Genomic DNA, 27,957 nt, shown 5'->3' on the forward strand with positions numbered 1-27,957 from the left:
TGCTAGACCTACTCCAGCATGTGTTCATCAAACAGACTGTAGGCAGAGAGAAAATACTGCAGAAGCAATTGATTGAACTCATTGATCTCAACCAACAAATAGGAGTCATTGAAAAAACAAGGTACTGTCCGAACTAGATTTACATGTGTGTTTCCTGTCCAGAATCTCACATTTCCACGTGTATTTGTGGCACGTTAGAAGTCGCGCTGCTCCCATTTGTCTCGCAGTACGAGCAGAATACTCACACCCCATAAAGTGTTTGATAGATGTTGTTATAAACCCCAAGAAAAACCTAAAGTCTTCAAGCCTTCCTGTCAGTGGGTTTTATATGTTAGGCTCCAGCTTAACTTTTGCAGACAGTATAATCCAAATTACCCTTCTTGCTGTATGTTTTACAAGCCCTGTCACCCTCACATAAACAACAGCTCAATCCTGCTCCAGCTTCTCTCGAGGTGCAGGCTGCACAGTATGTGTCACATGAGTCAAAATGTTGGCCCAGAAAGTGTGTATTGCCTGTGCGGTCTTGAAATGTTAATGCTATTTCTGTCGTTTAAGCCATCATGGAAAGACAGACAGAAGCACAGACAGTAATGACAGGTAATAAATGCCTATATGACCTTTATGCAACAGTAGGAGTAGATGATAATTGGCTTTTTTAGCTCAGTCAGAGGTGTTGTTGTAGTTGTGATCGCACATGTATTTGCAATCAACTACATGGGCTGATGATTAGACTGTTTACATGCTCCCACCCTGCCATCACAAACATTGTTGTCTGTCTCATGAGTCATGTTGTTGTCACATTTCTTTCTGTATTGTCCTGTCATTTGATGCTGTAGTGTAACTGGGGTCATGACCTTCGCTGTGAACCAAAATACAGCAGTTGATGCGCTCCAAATCACACCAGCTACATCATTAACTTTCAGATAAATAGATTTTTAGCAGAAATGAATTGCAATCATGATGGGAAATTACCACAATCCTCAACTAAATAATCACACATATTTTTTATGATGTGCCTGGTAATCAGATGTAATCAAACTTATTCTGAGTTCACATTATGTGAGGAAACAATAGACTATAATACAGTTCCTAAACAGTCTTTTATAACAAGGAGCTACTTAGCCTGTAAAGCTAAAACAAGTCCAGTAATTTTAAATGCAGTTTGCTAACATTTTTATACATTTTGATTCCTTTGATAATTTCTTTTAGCTAGTATTTTTAGGCTGTGAGGTGGCCAGTAAACATGAGAATGAAGAGTTTTCCTGGTGGCAGATTCAACATTTATTAATATGTGGTCGAAGTGTATTTCAGTCAGCTTCTGGCTTCCTGCACATGGTGAAATCACCATTTAGCTGAGTCTCAGGAAAGGGAACTGCATACTGAAGGGCCCCATGGTTCAACATTAATGCTATAGAGTATGGAGTATTTATGAAGTTGAAGATTTGATTATATTTTCATTGTTTAGGGTTTGTGAAGAGATGTAGTATTTTCCCTCAGCAAATACCAGCAGCACTGTGCACTGCTACGGTGCCCATAATGTATTGAATTTGAATTTAGATGACTTATATTGCCATGTAGAGTATATACATTATACATTTTGCTCAGTGAGAGACTTGGTTGTGTGTTCTGTGAGTTCTAGGCATGAACGCATCCACACTAAAAGAGGAAGCCACATGAAGACACAGACTGACCCAGATGAGGTGGACGACCTCGCCATCCTAGAAGTTCTAGATGAGGTGAGGAAGTCGACAGTCTGGTAATTCATAAGTGTACATCTGAATAACAGCAAGCAATAATACTTGACGATAGTCGTGAGGGGAGAGTCGTTCTCACAGTAGACGCAATAAAGCAAAAGTAGTGTAAACAATAGTCTCACCACAAGGTCCATTTTGTAGCTTTTCTGGGGCTTTTGATCATATCACATGATCTTCTTCAGCAGATGGAGTTTCAGAGCTGAGGTTCAAAGTTCATTCTTGACCTTGGAAACAGAATGAACTGTTCAATCTAAATGTTTGAGCCAACAACAGATCGGAAAAATCGACATTTCCATGACAACTGAGCAATGATCGCATGATACAATCAAAAGCTTCAGAACAGCTACTAAATGGAGATTGTTTTGACAACTAGTCATTTGTTTTTAAATGGGCCGAAACGGTTTCATTTACGTCTGAAAAATATCTATGGTATTCTGTAAAAGCTAGTTATTGGATTGGCCAAAACGATTTTCATGCATTTTACAAAGATATTTTGGGATATTTTTGGTCATGGAATCATTTTCGCTCATCAATCAAGATTAATTCAACAATTCTTATATATATTGTGATGGTTGCATCCAAAGTATGCTGATTATACTATAAAATATTTATATAGATACAGTACAAGGCCTGTCATATTGACATTTGTTTTATTTCAGTTCAATTCAAAAGGCTTTATTGGCATGAAAACAATGTCGCCAAATCATCAAAATACAAGCTGTCCAAATATTTGGACAATATACACTATAACAGTAAAAATAGTGTTTATTCCTCGCTGTTAACTGGAACATTCAGCGTCATATTTCCCCAATTAACCACGTTGGTCTGTTAAACAACCACAGAAAGAGAAATGCACAGCAGCATCTTTTGCACAAACAACATTTAGAGCAATTTATCAAATCTGAATGCTGCATTGACGTATTGAATGATACAATCAGTCTCAGTTGCCAGCGGATATTTCCACCCATCCTTCAACATGAGGAGCTCTGCTGGTATGAGGGAGGCAGTGCCGCCCTGCTGTTGTTGATGTACCTGTCCTGGCAGTGAGAAGACAGGAGAATCAATCGCCGCATGACATGAAGATAATACATTGACGTAACAGAAGTCACAGGCCTTGACTTGAGGCAGGACATACAAGTACTGCTTGTTGTCTTGTAATATGATTCTGACAATGATCTAGGTGTTCATTTGTTTAGGAAACACTTCATACATGTTGTGTGAGTCGTGCTTGTTGCTTTTTTTCAGAACACGGTCACAGAGCAGCTTCAGAGTCGCTATGGAAGAGATCAAATCTACACGTATGTGGGAGACATCCTCATCGCAGTCAATCCGTTCCATAAGATGGAGATATACACTCCTGAGGTCTGCGGATACAGGCCTTTGTGTTTCTTTTATGCACCTGTACTCGTACATTTGGTCAATAATGCACTGAATGTAGCCTTGCGTATCTCATTAGTGCCTCTGCAGTTCTTCAGTCTGCTGCATCCCATTTAGCTTCACCTCCACACACACACACACACACTGCCCCTGTTTCCGTGCCTCTTTCATACCTCACTGACTGTATTTTCCTCCCAATCATTGTGTTTTTCTTTGCCTCAAGTTTGTAGCTATTTTTCATTCCTCTCCTCCCAGAACAAAAATATAATGTATTAGACAACATAGTTTGTACCGAGGGAAAATGTCTATTGTTGTGTGGTGCAACATTTTTCTTCTACCTAATATCTGCTCTATGTTGTCCGTTAAGTTCATGTGCATATTTTTAAATAAGTCTTTTCATTCTCAACCCTCTTTTCTTCTCCATAGTACACTAAGATGTACATAGGAGCTAAGCGTACAGCAAACCCACCACACATCTTCGCTGTGGCTGATGTCGCCTACCAGTCCATGGTGTCCTACAACGCAGACCAGGTAAAGTATGTATTTATTATTTTGCAGCATCCCGAGTGCAGAATGTTTTGTTTTGATGCAATTTGTTGAAATAAGATTTTGTGGTTTCTGGGTTAACAAGCTGTCTCTGCTAATGGAGTCAAATGTCTTTATAGTGTAATTTTGTAATCTCCGTGACTTTCTGTGTACAGTGTGTTGTGATCAGTGGGGAAAGTGGAGCTGGGAAAACAGAGAGTGCTCATCTGTTGGTGCAGCAACTGACAGTTCTTGGGAAGGTGAGTCATAAATGTCCATAAATGCAGCATTTCATTAACATGCCCTCGCCATTATTATTTATTCAGTCACCACTAAAGATTACAAAGTCTTCCTGAGGTATACAAAATATAATGACACTAATAAAAATCAGACCGAATCAAAACAAACCAAATCTAAACATCAGAAAATAAGTGAACTGATCTTGCAGATAAAAAGATTAACAATAAACACTGTCAACTGTAAGAAGTCCAAAAGGATATCTATGACTGACAGGACATTAGAAATTAATATAAATCCTAAAGCATTTCAGACTAACAGAAGTTATAGTTTTAAATTGTGCAACAGCTGTCTCTCTTGGCCAGCAATCTGTGCGCCTCCAGTCAACTGTGGATATTTGGGAAATGCAATAACTAAAATGCAACGTCAAGGCAATTTGGACATCCAATGATCAGTTTGTTTGACGCTCCAGCTGATGCCTGTCATGATTTGCAAGTTGATTGAAAAGAAAGTTTCATTTCAATTCACTTTTTGCATTTTCTGTAAGTAGAAGGATGAAATAAGAAATGGCATTGTCACTTTTGATGGAAATAACAGGCACATGAGAGGAATTCATGCATCATTTCTCGACAAAGGAATTATTACCTCCACTATATTGATTTCCCAGTTACTTAGCTGGTTTAATGTTTTATTCAGGCCAATAATCGGACGCTCCAGGAGAAGATCCTGCTGGTCAACAGCCTGGTGGAGGCTTTTGGGAACGCCTGCACCGCCATCAATGACAATTCCAGCCGCTTTGGCAAGTACCTGGAGATGAAGTTCACCTGCGGAGGAACAGTGGTCGGAGCGCAGATATCTGAGTACCTGCTGGAGAAATCCAGAGTCATCCACCAGGCAGTGTAAATATCACTACCTTCTTTCTTTGCGTCTTTGTGTCTTTTTGTCAAATGTAAGCAACCTTGTGGCCCTTACTGACAATGACCTCTGTAGAAATTTAAATCATGCCTTTGTTCATTTTCTCAAAGTACATTGCCAAGAAGGTCATTTCTCCACCTGCTGGCCAGGGATCAGTGTGTAATGGACTCTGTCTCGCTTCCTTTTACCTCTACTTCTCCATCTGAAACTGGTGGCATTTGCCTTCAACCTGCACTTCAGTCAATCCATCTTTTCTTCTTATCATGTGTCTGGGGAGAGAACCGGGTCAAGTGGAGGGGCTAGCTTATTTCCTGTTTGATCAAAGATTGTGGTCTTGCAAGTATCTTTAGTGGAACTTCAAAGGCAGACTCAAGTATTTCATCTAAAAACAGACACACACAGGTCAGAGGGTTTGATTTGGCTGTAAGCTTTGTGTGTAGCTACACCTTTCTTTAGCTGGTTATTTGATACTAATATCAGGGTGATGGCAAACAAGTTTTTTCACGATGCTTCAAAGATTTGTTCATATTTACGTTACGTTTTCGGATTGTTGTGTTTGTGAGGAAGATTTTAGTAAGCAGAATATCTAAAAGACAATGTGTTTTGATATCTAAATGACACAGAAATGCTTTCTTCTATAAATTCAGCCAAGCCAATGTGACTCCTGTTGACATCATCAGGGGTATTATCTCTGACTAACAAGCTCCTCCAGAGATACAGAGGACATTACACAACTGTTTGCACTGGCTGAGTAGAGAGCAGCAGTAGTACAAAATGTAGAGAAAGGTTATTGGAGTTAGAAATTTAACTGAATACATCTAAGTTAAATAGATAGAATTAAGTGTAAAAATAAATATAAAACGTCAATTTAACTACCTAGCTGAAGCTAACTCTCATCATAAAACTACACCAGCCAGTTCATGCATTGTGTATCATACAGTATAATGTACTGCATACTCTGCCAGCAACGCTAATGCTGATAATGAGAGCAAGCTATCGTAAGTATTAACAGTATTATGTATTGATTTATTTAGCTATATTTTTTACTTGACTGATAACCATTTACTACATTTTGTCAATTTTGGGACGTAGTAGATTAGTAAGGTGATCTTAATGGGAAAAATCAGTGGAATGCTTCTTTAACAACAAACAACTTATTCAGAGAACTATTCAGCCTTGTCAGAGGTATGAACTGTCTGAGTGCTTTTTGTCTTTTACCATGATTCCTTCTTATTCATTGTCTTATATTTGCTCGTCTCATGCTTGTAAGTCCTGATTTTCCGAGCTACATCTCTGTGTGTTTCCACAGAGGGGAGAGGAACTTCCACATCTTCTACTACATTTATGCCGGCCTGGCTGACAGGAAGAAACTAGCCCACTACAAGCTCTCCGACAGCAAAACACCTAAGTAGGTTTGACATTCCCTAGCCCTTCACTTAAACACTGTTATTTCCTACTCACACTGCAAACTTCCTTCTTCCCTGAGACCCCAATCCTGTTCTTTGTGTTTCCTTTTTGATCTGCAGGTATCTGTGTAACGAGCACATTAAATTAGGGCCTGACATAGTGAGCAACACCTTCTACAAGGAGCAGTTTGATGCAGTGGAGCAGTGTTTCAAAGTCATTGGGTTCACCCTGGAGGTACAAACCACTGCATTAATTACTGGGCACAAAGCTGAAAGTGTGTAACAGCATAACCTTGATCCTAACATTCATAGAGACATTCTCTCTCCTGTGTTATATATGTAATGTATGAATGTCCATGTATAAATAAAACATGTGAGCCAAAAAATACACAACATAAGCTTTAAAACTCACCTCAAAACCTCAGGTCCACTATGTGGCATGTGATGGAGCATAAAGCTACAGGCGCATGTAGGCAGTCAGCTGTTGGCATTGTGAAGGCTAATGAGGCCCAAAGAACTGATTGCCTCTGGGATCTGCACGTCAATAGTACTTATCCTGTAATCGCTTGGCAGTACTGGAGGAACAACCTCGTCTTCTACAGGACGTCTTGTCTTGCATGAAATCACAGAGTGTGTATGAAGGTGCTCTTTGAGGCAAGTCTATTTTGAAACAGAGTTTTGAGACAGTAACTGTCCATTAGGAGACTTCTTCTTGCATGTGTCAGGACCCTCAGGTTAATTGAGTAGATAGATTTAAAAAAGTCTTTATTTTTCTCTTCAAATCTTACTTTTGTTGACGTCTTCGGTGCTCACTGATCACATTTTGACATCTCAAACCTATTTTTCTCTCACTAAAATATAAGGTTTGATAAATGGTGCTCTTTCTTTGTCTATTTAGCTATAGAGGCTAACACTGCTCATACTAGCTAACCAGCTCATCTATTTATTCCAAACAAACCAGCCGTAAACAAAACACTACACCCTATGTACCAAAGATTGATTTTTAAATATAATGGACTGCCATGTTATATTGCTTGAATTGTCCTCTAAACCATTAGCACTCACATGCAGCAATAGGAAGCACTAATTTGAGATACTGATAACAATTCATGTGGGGGACCCCTGATACCTGACCATTTATGGACAGATGAATTTGGAGGTGCTAGCAAAAATGTTGCTTGCTAGCTGAATTTGAATTTAGCGGTGGAACGGATTAATTATTCACTGTACACTAACATGCTGGTACTTGACAATAGAGTAAAGTAGAAAAACAGACATTACAGTATCTTTAAAAGTTCTATCCAGAGCGTTGCATGATATACCTGATGTTATTTGATATAAAGTTATCACACTGTCTCCCGTCCTCTGGGGTTTTCCACAGTAAATTACCGTCTATCATTTCTGCAGGAGCTGGGCAGTGTTTACAGCACCCTGGCTGCTATCCTCAACTCCGGCGATATCGAGTTTTCTCCGGTGGCCTCGGAGCACCAAACAGACAAGAGTGACATCTCCAACATTTCTGTCCTGGATAACGGTGAGAGGAGAGCGAGAGAGTTATGATGTATAACCAAACATGACTCTGACTTTCCTCTGCTACACCCCCTCTCCTCTCCCTCACTCTTCCATTAAACTATCGTTCTGAAATGTATTATCCATCAGTGCAGACAGGCTATTGTAGTATTACAGAAACATCATTAACAAAGATACATCTGCAATGGTTAGATTTTACAGGGCATGTGTTATAATTTCTAAATGTGAGTGTTCTTTGTCACTTATTATTCATTATTCTTATTTCTGAGTCTGAATGAGGACAGCTACAGTAATGTTGCACATTTGCACACCCTGCATGTATTACTTTCACTCATTCTACTTTACAAATGTTAACTTCCATCCCATTCCTTATCTAATGTCCCCTCAGTGGCATCACTGCTGTGTATCCGCTCAGACGAGCTCCAGGAAGCCCTGACCTCCCACTGTGTCGTAGCCCGGGGAGAGACGATCGTCAGGCCCAACACGGTGGAAAAGGCGGCGGAGGTGAGGGACGCCATGGGCAAGGCTCTCTACGGCCGCCTCTTCAGCTGGATTGTCAACCGCATCAACACACTGCTGCGGCCCGACAGCCACCTAGGGTGAGATCAAGAGCAGAAAATGTGATGTGGTGTGTTGGGCTGTCATGAATGCAAAATTAGGTCATCTCAGAAAGTTTCTACATTTGTATGGATGACAAAGTACGTACAATAAATGTGACCATGGCTCTTGAAAGCTGTGGAATTAACTGAAAAATGTAAATTTTTTTAGCCATGCTATCAGCTGTAGGGATGGTCGGTCCACCACTTTGGTCCAGACTGAAATATCTTAACAGCTATTAGATAGCCATATCATTTTGTACAGATATTCATGGTCCCCAGAATCCTAATGACTTTAGTGATCCTCTGACATTTCCTCTAGTGCCACCAGTAGGTTACATTGTGGTGTTGAGTGAAATGTCTTGACACCTATTGGATGGATTGCCACAAAACTGGGTACACACACATTCATGTTTCTTTTACACTTTATTTTATCACCAAATAGCTGCTAAACTGATGACATTCATTAGCCACAGCTGTACTGTGTGTTTAGTGCTAATTAGCAAATGTTGGCAACATTGGTCAGGTGCCAAAAAGGAGGAAACCATTGGTGGAGACCAGTTTTATAAAGAGGGGTTGGACAAAAATGAGTTTAATTGGTTCTTATGTATTGTGTCTATCCCCTGTTTTCACTGATAATATTTTCCTATATATTCTTTTGGAGAAGCTGGGATGCTGCCAAACTGTAGTGGACATTTGTCGCAAATGACAAAACCAGGGAACACAGAATGTTTAAATGAGAAATGAATTGAAATGAACTGACTTTTCATTCCTCTCACCTCCAGAGAGGACGACAAGGGCTTGAACATCGGCATCCTGGACATCTTCGGTTTTGAGAACTTCAAGAAGAACTCTTTCGAACAGCTCTGCATCAACATCGCCAACGAGCAGATCCAGTTTTACTTCAACCAGCACATCTTCGCTTGGGAACAGGTACAAGCTTTGACCAGCATTCACCCTAAACTATCACTGAATGAAAGAAGGCTTTTTTTGAGTGCTTGAATCCCTCCTGGAAAACACTTTGTATGCATTTTTCACCTTGGTACTACCTCATCTCCATCTAAATGGTGATAACATGTCATCATTTGTCACTCTGTGCTTTAAGAGAGACGGCAAGGGTAAAATATGCTGCTGTCTTTATTTACGGGGGAATGAGGTTCGCAGTTCTCCCTTTATGCAGTCTGGTGGGTGTGTTTTGCCTTGGGGGGGGCAGAGAATGGTTTGCTAATGTTAAATGATTTGGTCTCACCCATGGAGGGGAGTCATAAATCATTCCAAACGAGGGTCAATTAGGAGTTGAAGACAGTTAGCGTTTGACTTAATCTCACTCTTGGGTATTGTTGGCACCAGGCCCAGAAATACATTTGTCCTATACTGCCACCATATATATAAAGAGCATAGGGGAATTGTAGTGGGCCATGAGATTAAAAAGCATCACCTAACTTGTCACATCTACAGTAAAATAAAGCAGATTTACCAACACGTTTCCATATATGTTTACACACGTGGTTACATATCGTCCCTGTGTGTACGCATCCCTGCAGATTTCCTGATGTGGCTCGTTTACCTCACAGTGTGCAGGTCATGCTAGAATAAGCACGTTTATTTGATGTTGTTTGTTCCCATTTTGTCCTTTTTCTTGTCGAAGTAGAAGTCTCCAGCAATGTTGCTGAGTCATACTCGGAGCTCTGAGAGTCAGTCAACCTCATGTGATCAGGTTAGCTGAGTTTAAAGTGGAGGCCTTTGCTCACTTTGCCCTCCAGATCAGATTTAACTGAAGGGGGTGAAGAGGAGTGTATCACCAAGTACAATACAACGAGAGGCAACAAATTCTGGCATTTCTTCTCTTTACTCTTACTGTAAAGTTTAGGCTTTCTGAACATTCAAGCATGACATTAAAAAGCTAAGAGAACAGATTAGATTTGAAGATACACTTGGTATTCCTGGATCGGACATAATAGCACCAAGTCAAAACAAAACTAGAATAATTCTCATCACTTGCCAACAAAATGAAACCACAGAATAGACAAACAGCTTCTGACTTTACAATGCTGGTCTGTCACTACAGCTGTGCAGCAGGAAACATAACATCAATGGGGACTATCTTTATTTAACCTCTGCACAATCAGTCCAACATGGTGTTCTGTTTAAGAACTCAGTTATTTTCCAGGTAACAAATATTAGATAAATGCAAACATTTCTCTCTTTTGGCTGAACAACCAGCCGCTCTTCCTGCTATATTTCGCAACACATATCTGGCTTTGGTGGACCTGGTTGAGCCCGAAAGGACCACTTATTTGTCCCATAATAGGGGACAAAAACAACTACAAACAAAGATGGGAATGAACAGATTAAGAACTCATGTTTCCACCAAACCTTATACAGTATTTAGAGCTACTGAGAACGTTTTAGGCTACAATAAAAGTAAACATACATCCAGGAGATCGCCTTGCAGAAAGAGAGGAATTGTACTGTCTTATAAAGCCATGATTATATTCAGTGTCTGCCATTTCTTTACAGGATGAGTACCTGAATGAGGAGGTGGACGCTCGGATGATTGAGTACGAGGACAACCGACCCCTCCTGGACCTGTTCTTACAGAAGCCCATGGGGATGCTCTCACTTCTGGATGAGGAAAGTCGCTTCCCACAGGCCACCGACCAGACCCTCGTAGGTCAGTCTCTCCAGTTTAGGATTGGAGGACATCTGTTTTAGGGTGGATTCAATGTTTACAACCTTTATTTGCCCAGGACATGTTGACTGAGCATGCAAGGTCTTCCTCAGTAATGTTTAGCACTACTAACCAGCCCCATAAAACAAATGAGAACAAGTGACTTGTGTTTCACTACCTCAGAGGGGTTGAACGAAGTCTAATCCTTTTTTTTATAGCAGTCAGAAACAAGTTAATGTTCAGTTCATCAGAGTAAAGTGCCAGAGAGAACAGCATGTGTTTGATATTCAGAGGTATATAATCACTTTAGAATATGTAAATGTAAGGTATGATAAACTTCAGAGTTGTTAATCTAGCCTACAGAACATATTTGGAGTGGTTGTGGGCATAATTAACAAACGTATCATTGGACATTTTAGAGAAATTTGAAACTAACCTCAAGACCAAAAGCTTCTGGAGACCAAAGAGGGTTGACCTTGGCTTTGGTATTCACCACTACGCTGGAAAGGTAATTGATATTTTATTTTAATAACGTGCACAGAAGTTTAATTTCAAACTGAAGCTACCTGAGGTGTGTTGGCCTTCACATAAGCGTTCCCCTCTCTACCAAACTCTTAAGGTGATTTACAATGCTGCAAGCTTCTTGGCCAAGAACAGGGACACACTACCAGCCGACATCGTCCTGCTGCTGAGGTCGTCAGAAAACGAGCTCACTCGCAAACTCGTCACCCATCCCCTCACCAAAACAGGTAAAGAGGAAAGAAGCTCTTTTTGCATATCAAATCAAAAAATATCTCCTTAGAAAATAGGAAGAAAGTTTGTTTGCTACAACCTTTTGATTAGACAGTTTATAAGCAGCACTGAATACATATTAGAAGTAAAACAACAGGCTATTTTACCGCAGCTTTGCGCTCTTGTCTGCCAGACCTTTGTAGTAATAAGCTGGCCTTGGCAGGGAGAGTATCCTTTGTTAGCAGAGCAGACTGCCAGCTCTGTCAAAATCGAATCACAAAGCCAATAATCACATAATCACTTTCTTAAAGTAGTCTTAAAGCTGTCGTATTGAGCGTTGCTGTTTCATTACCAATTAACGGTAACTCACGCAAAAGGGAAGACTAGTGAACTCCTCTGGTATCTGCTCCCTTCAGCTCATTTATTGAAGTTATTATGAACGGTTTTATTTTTCACGGTGTTCAGTATGACAGGAGCCCATTTCACGACTTCTTGACAGTTTTCTGCTAAAAAATAACCTCATTAATTTATGATAACTGATAAAAGTATTCCTACAGCCCTGTTTCTGTGGATGACTAACTCTCCCCTGGTGAGTAAGGACAGTTAGTGTTGACTGACTCTCATCCTCTCTTTGTTTATTTCACAGGCAACCTTGCCCACACCAAGGGCAAAGGCATAAACACAATGCGCAGCTCGCGGACCCCGACACGCACCATCACCTTCGCCAAGGTATTTACAGCGCTGTCTGCATTATCACTGTATTATCTTCGACATCAAGAACCCTTCCCTTGAAAAGTTGTTAAATCAATTTTCTTCCCTTCTTTCTCTCACTACCAGAGCTAGACACTGAATTACAATTCAGCCTCTCTTGTCTCTACAGTGTTTTTCATTTCTACTCTTTTTTTGGTTTTACCCAACTGTAATTATAGCTTCTTCTATTCTTACCTTTTTTGTCTCCTTTTTTTTCCTCCTCTCTCTCTGTCTCTGCATTTCTATCCTAAAAGATGGGAGTGCTAACCTTGTACAGTTCTTTTTCTTTCAGCGAGGTAATCAATATATTTCCATATAGTTTGTGTTTGAGTGTATGTATCACAGTACCAATGTTGACATCCTTACTCACTCTAGATCTCCCAACATGTACAAATAGATCCAAATTAGAACCTAAATCTATTAGTCAGTCCCAGCTGAATCCTGTGTAGATGTTACATAATGTTTCATAGTTTATGCAAAGCAAGCTATTTTCACTGTATGCATACAGTCTGGGTGCATGTGCTCATGCATGTGTGCAACCTCTCCTTGTAGAAATGCATAAACACTTCTCCATCTTCATTAAGTCCCCTGAATGTAGAAGTATATGCTGTGTTAAAACCCGTTGGCCCTGGATTGTCTGTTTATAGCAACATGCCTCATGCTGATAACTCATTTGAGTAAAATGACTTGCATAGTGAATCAAAGTTTTTAAAACTTAAAATTTTGCATTCAGAGCATTCAATAATCAGCCAGTTGCCAATGGCCAAATAAAAACTTAATTTAAAAAGATGACATGTCTTACTTTGGTGGATTTGTTTACATTGTGGACACGATTGCAGCGGCTGCTAAATGTAAGGCTTGAGGCAATTTGCTCACCTAAAAGCAATTGACAGCCGCTACATTTAAATGAACTGTGTTTGATGAGTTCTTGAATCTATTTCCATTCATCTGCATACGTTAGACAGAAAGCTCATCAAAGGCTTCGCTTTTAAGAGGCACAATGAGCATTCAGAACGCTATAAACAGTATTAGGCTGATGGCTTGCTATAAACTGGTTTCCCCCAGTGTAATAGTGCTGGGAATTAGATGTACGAAATATGTGCTGGATGCAGGTTAATACATTTTTATGTGTAATATTTTATATTCATACTGAAGATTCTGTGTTGTCTTTATGAGAGCAAATACTGTACGTCTTTGTAAGCGTATAGTTCATTAGAGCAGTTTTTAAGCAGCTAGTTTGTTTGATTTTTAATTTGTCTGGTCTTTAACTGAGAATAACACATTTTAAAGCAATAGCCTCAGACAAGTTGTATTTATGCAGACCCTACTCTTGATTTTTTTTTGTTTATCCATTTTATGCGTCTCTTTTGCAGCCTTCTCGGGAATTAAAGCTCGCTCCTGAAAAAAAATACTTGCTTCCTGTGCCTCTTGAAGACACAGTACAAATGCAAACGGTGATTGGTGATTTTTCAAAGGAAGATAAAAAGCTTTGTATACAGAAAGATTTTAATGGAAATATGACCTTCATTATGATTTTAAATCACCTGCAGGTGAACTTTACTGTAGATTGACTTTAGGTCAGTGTCCTCGTTTCGTCCTCTTATGCTCAATTACTCAGTTGGCCTAATGTGCATTGTACTAAAATGTTCATAGAGACACAGAGATACAATACACCATGATTTATTGTGATTTTTGACCAGTTTTGTGTTTGTTTGTTCAGTCGGGGGAACCTGGAGACACGCCTTACCACCCGAGAGAAACCACCAACATGAGAACACAGACAGTGGCCTCTTACTTCAGAGTAAGATTGTTTTCTCTCTTGATTGTTGACATCTTAAATCATTTTCAGGTTCAAAGGTCCGAGATGTATTGTAGGCAGCTTTTTCTATTTTTCTCCCCAATGTTGTTACATAAACCTTTAATCAAGCTGCCTTAATGTGGTTTCTAGTACTCTCTGATGGACCTGCTGTCCAAGATGGTGGCAGGGCAGCCTCACTTTGTTCGCTGTATCAAACCAAACAACGACCGCCACGCCAACAAGTTTGACCGGGAGAAAGTTCTGGTTCAGCTGCGATACACTGGAGTTCTGGAGACCGCCAAGATCAGACGGCAGGGCTACTCTCACCGCATCCTGTTTGCTAACTTCATAAAGAGGTCAGCAGGCTCTCACTTCACACCTGGGCGAATTCAGAAGGAAGTAGATTATTTGATTATTTAAGTGTACTGATGTGTCTGATTACACTGACTGTTACAGGTACTACCTCTTGGCTTTCCATGCTCATGAGGAGCCAGCTGTCACTCCAGAAACATGTGCTGCAATACTGGAGAAGGCCAAGCTAGAGAACTGGGCAATGGGGAAGACTAAGGCAAGCAGAGATCCTCTTTACATTTGCTAATTCACTCTGAAGGAAATTAAGTAGCAGGGCTCTACGCTTGCATTTACTTTTCGGGGCACAAGTGCGCTGGGACATTACTAAAGAATTTTGAAGTTGTACTTAAGATGACCTAACAAAGGACAGGGATGCATCCCTTTTTAAACAGGACCAATTCTTTACAGGCTTTTGAAATTAGGGTTAGGGGTTTGATAGCATTTTATCCAATCTGTCCAGTATCAATCCGCTTATTTAATCTGAGTCCTTTCAAACCTATTTATGTTTAGCGTTCAAGTTTTGAAAGTTACTAAAATTATAAATAACAAAAACTCAAAAGATCCAGTTCAAATCCGTAGGTTGAGAAAACCAAAATAATTTTTCACGTTGGCACACTCTAGTGTAGCTATAGCGAGGTCTATGGAGAAGTAATAACATTACTACAAGTCAGATCATGTCGAGGGTAAGTAAAATAGATTTGATATGGTGATCAGTAAGGTGTTTTATGTATCTGTACTCTCAGGTGTTCCTCAAGTACTACCACGTTGAACATCTGAACCTGATGGTGCAGCAGGCCACACAACGGATCATTGTGCTCCAGGCTTACGTCCGAGGCTGGCTGGGAGCCAAACGATACCGGCGGATATTAAAAGAGCGAGAACAGAGTGCTCTGGTGCTGCAGTCAGGTTTGCAAACTCTGTTATCTACTAGAACATGAACAAGTCATCAAGCAGTTATTATATACTTTGATTTTTGATTCCCCAGCTTACAGAGGCCATAAAGTTCGGAAGAGGGTGGCTGATGACAAAAGCAAAGCAAAGTTTGAGGCCTTCATCATCCAGTTTCAGGCTGGTAAGAACAATCTGAGATGGAATCAGCTGTCCAACACAATCTAAGCTTGGTGTTACGTTGTTTACGTTTCCCTTGTCTTCAGTTTGCAGGGGCTATCTTGCAAAAAAGAAATACAAGGAGCTGGTAGATGAGAAGAACAAAGCTGCAACCAAGATTCAGGCTCGCTACAGAGGGCACAAGGAGAGGAAAAGCTTCAAAAGAAAACAGTATGAGAGAGAAGAAATTTACAAAATATAGCACGGAAAACAATTATGGTAAATAGTTTTTTTGACAAAGGTGTACCCATTTTTCTTTGTAGGGAGGCCAAAGAGAAAGAGAAAGCAGAGAAAGCCCTTAAAGAAAAAGAGGAAGAGACACCTGAACCAGAGACAATCACCAATGAAGATAGTTCCCCTGCTGCTAATAACGAAGCGAAGAACGAGGAAGACGAAGCCAAAGCTGCCGTGGTTCTTCAGAGTAACTTCAGGGGCTACAAAGAGAGGAAAAAGTTTAAGGAGAGAAAAAAGACGAAGGCTGGGGCTGAATTAGAGTTACCATCAAATACAGTGGTGGAACAAGAAGACAGGAAAGAGCCTACCAGCAAAGAAGAAGAACGGGAAAAGACAGATGATAAACAACAGGAGAATGACGAAGATGAAGAAAGTACGTATGAAGCAGAGGACAATGATGACAGCGATCACACACAGGTGCCAGAAGATGAGGAACACACAGAAGTGGCAGATGAAGCAGTGATCGAGGACACACCGGCAGCAGATGCTGCAAAAGAAGGGCAGGAGGGGGACAAGAAGGAGGAGAATGGAAAAGGAAAGGCTGCAGGGGAAGAGACGGTTAGCTTAGAAGAAGAAACCAAGGCTGCCACTGTCCTCCAGAGTAATTTCAGAGGTCACAAAGAGAGGAAGAGGTTGCAGGATGAAGGCAAGATCCCAGCTAAGAAACAGAAAGCTAAAAGTCCTACTGGTGAAGAGGAAGTGTCCACAGTGAGCAGCCCTACAGGTGAGGAAGAAGGTCAAACACCAGCAGAAGAGGTCTGCAGCGAGGAGACAAAAAAAGAAGAAGAATCAACGGAAGCTCAAAATGCAGCAGATGTTTCTTCAAGTGATATAAAGTCAGAAGACCAAGACGAGACCAAAGCAGCTGTGGTGCTTCAGAGCAACTTCCGCGGCCACAAGGAGCGCAAACGCCTCGAGGAGGAAGGAAAGATCCCTAAAAAGAGGAAGAACCAGAAACCAGAACCTCCAAAAGAAGAAGAAGAACAAGTAATGCAGCCGGGTGCTTCTGCAGAGGACGAGGAAAAAGCTGCTACTGTCCTTCAGAGTAACTTCAGGGGCCATCGGGACCGAAAGAAACTGAAAGCAGACAGAGAGACGCAAAACAAAGCAAAGGAAGAAGCTGCCAGTGATGCAGAAGAGCAAGCTAAAGAGGAGGCAGAGGAGGAGGCCCTGGATGTTACTGACGTGGTCATACAACGTAAACAGGAGACAGATGCTGAAACAGAAAGACTGGAAGAAGAGCAGGCCGCCGTGAAGATCCAGAGTAACTTCAGAGGGTACAAGGACAGGAAGAACCTGAAGGCCAACAAGCAAACAGCGCAGAGTGAAGCGGCGCAACTGGAGAGTTTCTCCAAAGAGGTAATATCATTCAACATATTTTATTTTTTTACCCAATCACCTCTCCAACGCATCATTTCTTTCAAATATTGTTTTTGTCAAATCTCAACAGATCGCAAGGACTTCTCAGGACTTTGTGGCCCTGCAGCAGAAGTTGAATGAGATCATCCAGGCTCATCAATCCAACCCCGAGAGCAATGGCATGTTTGTGAGGGGAAAAGCAATCAATGGCTATGCTTCCCAGAATCACCAATCAAGTAAGATAATTGAGATTGGCTCTGTGAAAAAACAGATTATAAAGCAATAAATATAATGCATAATGTTGGCAGGAGGTTAATGTGCATTTCTGGTTCTGTTTTTGAAGCCCTGAACCATCAGATAGTTAAGAAAGACAGGCTGCCTGTCTAAGGAGAAAATGCATCTATGCTTTTAGTCTGTCCATCTTTCCGTAGGCTAAACTGAGTTCAGACACATTCACCCAAAAAGAAAAGAAAGGATTATGTTCAAGCCTTGATTGTAAATACCCAGGATTTATTCAGTATTTATTATATCATAGTTAAAAGGTGTTGTGCGAGCTATTTCCGCACTGTTCTTGTTTTCTTTATGTAAAAAAAAAAAAAAGACAGATTTTATTACTGTCTTCTCACAAAAGACGGGGATGTTATCGATGTTAACGCCGTTCTCTTTTCTCTCTCGTGAGGCTCGATTAGATCAGGAAACCTGTGAAAGTCAAGTACCAAAACAGGAAGCGCTTTTCTACCCATTGTGTCATCAAAAATAAAATTTGATTTGTGGAGGTGATAGGTGTAATTGCTTTCAGGGTGGTGGTGGGGGGTGGAGGGGGGGGGGGGGGCAGCAGCAAATTGAAATTTCTTAGCAGCTAAAATGTCACAGTTGTCGTGGGTTCAGGTGTCTTGAGAGAATAATGTAATAATACCAATTATTGCCTTTCCTGGACTGGCATCATGATTATTCTCCCAGTGATTTGATCTTTGGTGGCTTTTTGAGTTTAATTACAATATATAGAATGTAGTATGTCTCATTCTCAGCATTTAAATTAGGTTTTTGAATGATTTGTAATGACTTCCTGGTATAGACTAATATTAATTTTTATAATTATTTAAGTTACCAGTCTTTCTCTAACCTTAACCAAGTAGTTTACTTTCCTTTAAACAGAACTATGAAACTTTTGCTCATCAGTGACTACTGTTGCCAAAAGTGGCAATCCTAGTAAATGACAAATTTATTTTCCTTCAATTCCCCACCACTCTCAAGTCAGTTGCTTTAAAGACATCTTCATAAGACAACCTGAATGAGATAAAGAGTAGCACAAGTACAGAAAAGCCATAAAGTCTGGCAGAAATGTCAGTTACAATATCTATCTGAGGTTTTCTAACATTAGCCATCAGAAGCTGTCGGTCATATCAGACCAAACAAGGTAGCAACAAATCACCTGAGTGTGTTGAGCTGTGCACGGTTTCCTTTCATGGCTTAGAAATTAAAGTTTTCATATGTCGGAGAAAGATTTTACTTATTTTTTCAAACGTTACATAGTCAAGTGTTTTAGTTGCCTAACCTTAAATATGATGTAGTTGCCATGCACAGAAAAAAATGTAGAAACTGTTCTATAGTGTTAAAGGAGAACTTAACGTGTTAATTAGGGAACTTAAGAGGCATATTATTAACTTTGAACAGAGTCAGGCTAGCTGTTTCCCCTTGTTTCCAGTCTTTATGCTAAGCTAAGCTAACCGGCTGCTGCCTCTAGCTTCAATTTAGCTTTCATTTACTGTGCAGACATGAGAGTGGTATTGATCTTCTCGTCTAACTCTCGGCAAGAAAGCAAATAAGCATGTTTCCTAAAATGTCTAGCTAAATTCACTGACTTGCAGGTGCTCTGTTAGATCTGCTTCTATCTGATTTTATTTTACTGACATTTTATGTAAACATTATACACACACACATTACTCCACATAGTTTCCAGTAGACTACAGTGTTCTTTTGATCTGGGCATGTTTGCCCTTTACAGGCTTTTCTTTTAGCACAGCACATCGCCTGAGGTGAAGCAGAATGAATTATCTGTGTTATTTCCAAGGGCTACTGCAACTCCCTACAAAATTATGCTTCTCAGCCTCACTAGGTCATTTCTCCATTGACAGTCTGTCCTCATAAATTTCATTGACATAATAAACTTAATCAGAATCATTTGTGACACACACAATGAGAGCAGAGGAATGCCAGTCACAATGTTCTTCATGGGAAAGGTCATCAAATGTTAATCACGTTTTGTGAGCAAGCGTTTGCCACAATTATGGCAGGAATTAATAAGAGGGTGTGTGAAATTGGCTTTACTTGTTTGAGCAATACAGAATGACCTTTAGATGAAGTTGTTCAACAATATTACAAACTTTTCATCTCCTTTACCTGAGAGCTTCTGCACATGATGGATTGTTTTTTTGCCGTGTGTTTTCCCCTTGCATGAACAGTGATTAATAATGAGCAACAAGCAAAGGTCATTGTAATATGTTAATAACTGCAATAGCACATGCCCAGAGAGGAATATGGTGACAGTATGTCAGGCATGACAAATATGATAGATTGCAACACATCCAGTACAGTATGGAAGATGTTATGCATGAACACACGACTCTCTTTACGTTCAGTATGGAACAGGGAGTCAAACGTGGACCGTCACAAAGTTATAGGACACTTTGTGTCAAAGGTCGTTTCACGTAATCTCTGTCGGAAAATTCACACTGGCCAAAGGCCTTAGGGTTAAACTGCAGTGTGTATGGAGGGCAGTTCAATAAGCACAACAGAGTCAAAGTTCAGCATGGTGTCAGATCACGCTCGATAGTCTCTCCAGTAATCCAACCAACCATGTGTAATGATCCCACCGGCTCTCGACCATGATGGTGTACTTTCAAAAGATAGACAAAGCCCTAACACTGACCTGACTGATCGCTGAAATAGATGGTCAGGTTTATGCTCCCTTTTGGCAGTGGGAGGAAAAAAAACACCAGATCACGTCTCATCAAGTCGTTAAGGTCACAGGTTTCTGCAGACATTATAATCACCTTCACTTAAATTGGTGGCTGGACTAAACTATGTTTCGATGTTGTGCTGCTTTTCTTTAAGATTACATTTTTTAAGAGAGAGCCCTTATGCTGTGCATGTGGCCTAGAGGTTTAAGGCGATATCCATGTATCCCAGTGTCCCGTGGTCGAGTCCAGCCAGGGACCTTTGTTTGTCATTACCCATCTCTCACTTTACTGTCTACTCTTAAATAAAATACATAAAATTCCCAAAAATACATTTAAAAAAGAGATAAAATACCAATGAAATAACCTTTTAGGATGCATTTTTATTATAGTATTTTTCTTGTACCTGTGGATAAATGTCAACATCAATGCAGATGTACGTGTTACCTGAGTTTTCTGGTGCAGCTCCAGTTGATGCTGAACTGTAGTTCTTAATGTGAGAAATCCATCACATACTTATGCAGTGCCATGCATATGCAGGCCAATCAAAACTTTCTAAACTCTCAATATAGATATCCCAAAACCCGCCCTTATAAGTTCGAAAGGCATTCTGGGAAATGTAGGAAACGAGAAAATGCAGGTTGAGGGTACGTGGGTACACCAAAAAAGCACTTAATGAAAAAGCACGTTCTTCATCACGATTGATGACATATAAAAGTTTATTTGAAATCTTTGAACAAAAATAATTATCTTGGAACAAAAAGACTTGCTTTAACTGCTGCGTACAGTCATCAATATCACCGCTGTGTGATGTTTTAAACCGTCTTTGTTGCTTCTCAGCTGACAAGAGACTGTCGAGGACCCCCCGCAGGACCCAGCAGCCGAAGACCCTCAACACACCAGAGGACTCCACCTATTACAACCTGATTCATGTGAGTCACAGAAAGAGATGGAGAACGATTTCAGACGCTTACCACAACAAAGCTTTGCTGTCTGCTGCCATGTGACCCTGTAACTACTTCCCCAGCAATCGGCTTCCACAGAGAACTATTGATTGGCAAATTTTCTCTTCCTGTAGTTCTCTTATTCTTACATATGTTCCCAAGGCAAGAAACATCAGCCTATTTCAGAGTTGTCTGGGAAAGCACGTTGCAGAGTTTCTTTAGTACATCTGACAAATAACAATTTCTTGAGCAATTGGGTTTTTTTTTGTGCTGAAGGCAGTTTCTTTTCATTCAGTGTTCTCCTTTATGTAACTATTTAATGTTTCATCATTTCAGCGAACAATAGCTCAGCACAAAGTTACTCTTTTTCCAGCACTTAAGGTTTGTTTACAATGCCATCAGTTCTGTTTAGTTTACCTAGTTATATACTGTAGACACAGTATAATGCATCTAATCAATGATTTAATCAATTAATAATGAAGCCCATTCATTCAACATTCAGTAAAGAGAAAGAAACTTTAGCAGTGATTGTGCCTTATTAAAAATAAAAGGTTTGTTTAAGCTCACAAAATGTGATTGATCAAATGATAATTTGATTACACATTTCATCACATGTATTGGAGTGTGACTTTGAGGTGATGACATTGAATAGTTTAGAAATAATAATTTTGATTGAAAACTGTAACAAAACATCTTCTCAAACAGTGGTTCCCAACACTGGGAAAACAAAGCTGCAACATAAAATCATATTTTATTGCAGACTTCAAACTTTTTCTGTCAATGACTGGATAGTTTTACCTCCTTGAGCCTCTAAAAATGATTAAAATAAATGTCTTATTGTTTGTCTGCTAGCAGCTCTGTGAGGTTGTACTTAAGCACAGCAGTGCTTTGAGCTAAATGCTAACACAAGCATGCTAACATGCTCACAGTGACAATAATCTTATGTTTAGCAAGTATAATGTTTAGCATGTTGGCATGCTAATATTTGCTAATTAGCACTAAACACAGAGTGTGGCTGAGGCTGACTTTAGTTTTACAGGTTAATGGTTATAAACCAAAGCACAAAAAATAAAACAATTGACCTCATACCACAGATGTCAACTTCATGTTGGCGCTTGAAGACAAGTCAGGCATCACCAAGGTCATCTGGGTTCATCCATCCATCCGCTAGCATGGCTAAAATTACTCTTTGGCTAACTGGTCACAACTTGTAAGCATATACAACCTGTAATGGGTATTCAAGGGTCACAAGCCAAAAGGTTGGGAACCACTGTTCTAAAGCCAATTTCTTTTGCGTTACCTGACCACAGAGATTGGAGAGTTTGATTGACATGTAGTAATCTTGTCTTCTGTCTCTCTCCACTCAGAGGTCTGTCCAGGATGACAAACGCAAGCCCAGGAAAGAGGAGTAAGTGGCCGGTTCCTATTTCAACCTAACTTTAACAACCTATCACTACTGTTTTAAAGAGGTTGGCCTGCTGCCTGCCTGCTTGGCACACCGGGTCCAGAGTAATGACTGTAGCCCAGCGCCAACATAAGGACAGTGTCTGGGTCCAGACTTAACGATCTGCAGCGTTCACACATCCTCAGTGAAATTAATTAGCCTCATCTTTCACCACGGCTACATTCGCTGAATATACTCGGTGAAATTTTATGTTAGGCATCAGGAATATTTAGAATGGTGGTTTGCAAGATGCTAAACGTACCTGCAGATCAGATCTAAAAAAAAAAAAAGAGAGACTAGAAAGTGTGTGTGTGTGCCTTCATGCATATGTATGTGTCATATAGGCCACAAGGTGAGCGTACCGCCCAGAGTGAGGGGGTGAAGATAGGCCGATAGGGGCTGGCTGAACAACACGGGGCCAGGGTACTTTATCACAGCAGTCTGAAGAGACACACACAACTTGATGTGCACACACACACATACAGTGCAACACAGCGCTAAACATCAAGGGTAATAATTTGTTAGCAGATAAATAAAGCCAGCGATGGACAGGAGCAGTTTACATGCATCATTAAGGATGAGAAGGTCAGCAGGAAAGATAGCATCTCTGGCTAAAGCTGACAGCAGAGGAGGATGGGAGATGGGAGAGACGTGGAAGAGGAGTGAAAACCAAAGAGCAGACAGAGGTGATGATTGTAAATGGGAGTAAAGACATACAAAAGGAGAAATAGGGAGGCAGATGTAATCAGAAACGGTGACAGTGAACCACAAATATCTCTATTTTATTGCTAATATTAAAGCAATGATCTATTACATGTCTGTTTGGTACCTTCTATCTAAAGATATGACACAGTAGTGATTCAACCTATTGCCAGCTCATAAAATCTTTCATATTGGCCATTTTCAACACTTAAATTTGCTGCCATTCCCGTGGAAAATATCTCTCTACCGGGGAGAGCAATGTCTCATGTTTCCGATAGCAGCATAGCCAGTTTGTTGAAGATAAACAGAGGAAAGATTAGGTAGTTAGCATGAGCAGTGAACCAGGGATGAACCAACCCTGGTTCAACAATCAGGGCTGAACTGGTTCCCTGGTGGCTGAACCAGGCCTAAGCAGAAAAGAAAAGAGCAACTACAGATTACAAAACTGTAAATATCAGAGTCTACTGCCATGCTAGCAGCTCTGTGAGGCTGTACAGCATTGCATTGTATGTTAACCATGTCATAACCAAAAGCTATTGCAGTTAATCCACGAGGGGAACATGGATGTCCGTAACAGATTTCATGGCAATCCATCCAATAGTTGTTGAGATATTTGATTCAAAACCACAAATGTCAACCTCATGGTGAACTAGTGTGTCATATAATCACAGAATGGCTTGTTATTGTCAGAAACTTGTAATGTGACTATAAAAATATCAGCGTTTGTTCACCACAATCCCCATATTTTCCCACTTGAGCCTGCAAGCTTTACTTAACTTCAATTCTTCGTGGTCTGTGTGGAAGAAAAGTTGATAAACATTCTTTCGAAGGAGTCAATGTCATCGAGGGTTTCCTCTCACTCCGCTGTGTCAATCACATCATTCAGCCAATGTTCCTGAGAACGGGGAGATAATTACAATCAAGGGGGCATTTTCACTTCAGCCTCAGAACAGCACATTCATCATGATTCATCAGTGGGATGATTGTGTGTCTGCAGTTATAAGGTCACGTCGGGCCTCAAACTCTTCAGAGTTTACCGGACAGTGTTGACACTTCTGATGTTGCAGCACTGCAGTCATGAAGACACTGATTTCCAACAGCGGTCGTCGCGTATGTGAATAATGTGTCGGACTTATTGATCTCCACATGGAAACTCTTTTTTTTCTGGCTGTTGTTTGTACGGAGGTGACAGCGCAGCTTCAGAACAGCATCCCTGGAGCTGATGGTCAGTTTACAGTCTGGTGGGCAGATACTTGCAGACTGTGAGCTTGAGCACATTTACTCAACTATTTGAGATAGTTTTACTTAACTTGAGTATTTCTGTTTTATGCAACTTTATACTTCTACTCCACCACATCTCAGAACGTTGACAGGGAGCATTTTCTTTTATTTGTACTTTTACTTAAGTAAAGGACCTGAATATTTGTTCCAACACTGGTGATATGTCACTATGCGGTTGGTCAGTTAATTTTAGTCTTTATCACACACTTTTGAAGAAGTTAAATCAGCCAGAAGAAAATGATTGACTTTATACTTGAAGATGTTTTTAATACAGAACAAAAATTACCATCAACAAAGACCTCGAGAGCATGACGATCTCAAGAAGCAGCTCCTAAACCTCAGGTTTCTGACTACCCAGTTCGAGATGTGTCTTCACAGTACAGACCAGGGACCAAACAGGCTTTATATAGACCACACCTACTGAAATGCAATCAAGACAATAGATCAGAGGTGTGTCCTCCCTGACAGAGGAGCTGGATGTTAAAAGATCATGAATGAAAACACGATATTAGTATACAAGACATGTATACTTGTATAGTTAGTATACAAGACAAGACAAGTGAAAAACATTTTCCTCCTTAAGTGCAATATACACATCCAGAAGGAATCCAGGAGGTCTCTAACAAGCATTTCAGTCCGCTGATATATACTCCAATAGTGACTCTCCCCCCCTGTGATTATTCATAATGTGCAGCCATTAGGTTGCTCCTATCTGGAGCTATGCCGTTACAATGATGCAGTAGATATATCCAGGATTTTAAAGGGAAGAAAGACAGCATCAGGATCTTCAAATATTACAAAATGTAGGTAAGAGTATACTTTGAGGTTCTGAGAGTATAAAGATCCAGTTGTGTGGTTTCTGTGATAATGTATCCAATCAAATGTTTTACGGTAAGTGATTTTATTATTTTATGTCCAGTTTTAGTCTCCTCTGTGAGGGAGGACACACCTGTGATCTATCACGTCCGTATTGCAGTCTGGAGGAGTCTATATATAAAGCCTCTTTGTTTCTGGTCTGTAAGAATGTGACAGGCCTCTTTTATCTCCAAAAACCCCAATTATATTCTTATTTTGTGTTTGTCAATGCGTGTTTAGGCTCCTCCGAGTCTTTAGGGGGGCGTTCTGGACCACACATAGTTCATCTTAATCTGGAACTCCTCAGGATTGTATTGACAATAAGTAACTCAAAGGGAGGAAAACAAACAAACAAATCTACATATTTCAGGAGACTTTATTTGTTCAACATCTCAAAGGGACATGGCGCCAGATGTTCTTTGTTATTATGACCACTGTCAGTTCAGACTGCTATCTGGTTACCAGAATATATATAAATAAAAATAAAGAGGCCTGATTGACACCAAAGTCTGTCCTAACATCCGTCCGTCCCCTCTGTGTCCAGTCCAGGGAAGCTGCTGGACGTAGATGACCACTACTACAGGGGACTGTGCACCAGCAGGTCTGAACCCTCCATCTCCACAGAGGACGTGACGCTCAGCAGCACACCAGAGAGGAGGCTCTCCTTGGAGAGGGGCCAGCCTACGGAGCAGAGACCAGCTACTGCCAGTAGACAGACCAGAGAGAGGGCCGTCACTGAACCAGAGCCTCCCAGACCTGCCAATGACAACAGGTATGTCCTCGTCCTCTGTGTCCTTGATTTGGATAAAGCATTGATTTGGTCGGGTCAGAGAAGCAGTTGCGCAGTTACTAATTCCTGCAATTTTAGTGATCAAAGCTGGCACAATGCTTCAACATGGCCGATCATATCATTATTAAAACCAGATTTTAGCATTTAAGAAATATTGTGACGGTAAGGAGCTTTTTGCTGCTAGACAGCTGTAACACGCTGCTCACTAGAATAACTACAAAGCATCTCCACCAACTGCAGCTACTCCACAATGCAGCTGGAATTGCGACCATATAACCGCGTAGAGGTTGTTACACTGGCTTCCAGTAAATTTTACAATTGATTTTAAAATGTTCATGCTAGTTTTTAAGGCCCTACATGGTCTGGCACCTCGATATCTCTCTGACATGCTTGTGAGCTATGACCCAGCCAGACCCCTCAGGTCATCCGGAGCAGGCCGTCTGGTTGGCCGTCTGGTTGTCCCCCGGGTCTCCAAGAAAACTGCCTTCGGCTTTTATGCTCCAAGCCGCTGGAACACCCGACCCAATCGTGTTAGGTGTGCTCCAACGCTAACTGAACTGAAAACATTCCCTTTTTAGCTGCTCCTTTCAGTAATTTGCCTTATTTATTTATTCTTATGTTACAATCTTAATTGTTTTAACTCACATGTATTATTTATGTGTCAGTTGTAATTGTGTTTACGTATGTCTAATGTTTTATCTTTACACTATCCACAGTTTTTGTGGCTGTAACCTCCACGGGAGCTCTCGTCCTGGCATGAAATGTGCTGTAGAAATACTTTTTGCTTTGCTTTTAAAAAGCGGCAGAGAGTTAACTTCCTCTTTTTGGAAGCCCAGTGTCCCTCAACACTGTTCACAGTGCTGCTGATTCACAAACAAATTCAGTTGTTTATTTACTAAATTGTGAAAAAAAAGGCTGCACTCAGTTATATTTGGGTGTGTTTACAATCTAATGCCACTACTGCAAATACTGTGTTAAAAGTATTTTAATGATTTTAGATGATAAATATCCCCGTGATAATCCAGTTAACACTACAGACAATTCTACTTGGAGTTTAAATTTCTAAAAATGAATTGAGGATGCCTCGAATTAAAGACTGCAGATGGATTACACCACCCTGCTGCTAAATGCAGGGTTTTAGTCAGCTGAGAAGGAAAGACCTCATACGTCCCACAAACAAGTTGTTTGCTATATATGAGAATGGCAAGTGTGAGGTACTTGTACTTCACTTTTTTCGCCCCCAAAAAATGCCACACCTGCATTTCGCATTCCAGTCGGACACAAATGTACAAATTTCATCTGTTCTCCAGTCGTGCCTCAGACAGATAAATCATTGCTGAAGATGATAAACAATATGAAATCTTCCCCCTGAACATGAATCTTTTCATCCCGGCTCATCCTTTCATTTTTCTGGTCTTTGCGCTCTGTCTTTGTGTTGAATTTCACTGTCCTCTCCCGTGTTGTGTTGACAGACACTCTGTTCCCAGACTGCCGTCCACGGAGAGTCAGACTGAGGAGAATCCGTACGACTTCCGACACCTACTGAGGAAGACCTCCCAGAGGCGAAAGCTCATCAAACAGTACTGAACACACGACTGAACTTTTGTTTTTAGCCATTCGACACATAATCTGTCACAATCTG

At 40.5% G+C, this 27,957-nt stretch overlaps 1 protein-coding gene across 1 annotated transcript; it reads left to right on the forward strand.

The window, feature by feature from the left end:
• Window positions 1-1,673: 1,673 nt before the first annotated feature.
• Window positions 1,674-27,902, forward strand: myo3a (myosin IIIA). Its single transcript, XM_070928540.1, has 25 exons — window positions 1,674-1,736; window positions 3,000-3,116; window positions 3,558-3,662; window positions 3,833-3,916; window positions 4,590-4,792; window positions 6,118-6,216; window positions 6,335-6,449; window positions 7,622-7,748; window positions 8,133-8,343; window positions 9,126-9,273; window positions 10,861-11,010; window positions 11,631-11,760; window positions 12,390-12,472; window positions 14,214-14,294; window positions 14,442-14,647; window positions 14,748-14,859; window positions 15,386-15,548; window positions 15,797-15,920; window positions 16,013-17,342; window positions 17,434-17,578; window positions 21,140-21,231; window positions 22,611-22,651; window positions 26,070-26,297; window positions 26,737-26,850; window positions 27,788-27,902. The coding sequence occupies exons 1-25, from the start codon at window positions 1,674-1,676 to the stop codon at window positions 27,900-27,902; spliced, it is 4,386 nt and encodes a 1,461-aa protein (XP_070784641.1).
• Window positions 27,903-27,957: the final 55 nt, after the last annotated feature.

The sequence above is a fragment of the Enoplosus armatus genome, chromosome 21 (assembly GCF_043641665.1).
Source record: "Enoplosus armatus isolate fEnoArm2 chromosome 21, fEnoArm2.hap1, whole genome shotgun sequence".
Lineage (NCBI taxonomy): Eukaryota > Metazoa > Chordata > Actinopteri > Centrarchiformes > Enoplosidae > Enoplosus > Enoplosus armatus.

Excerpts from the sequence above, each read along its gene's own strand:
- myo3a (XM_070928540.1), top strand. The coding sequence starts at position 1,674 with ATGAAGACACAGACTGACCCAGATGAGGTGGACGACCTCGCCATCCTA. Across the intron at positions 8,344-9,125 it reads CGGCCCGACAGCCACCTAGG|AGAGGACGACAAGGGCTTGA; the intron begins GTGAGATCAAGA and ends TCTCACCTCCAG. Across the intron at positions 12,473-14,213 it reads GCACCATCACCTTCGCCAAG|TCGGGGGAACCTGGAGACAC; the intron begins GTATTTACAGCG and ends TTGTTTGTTCAG.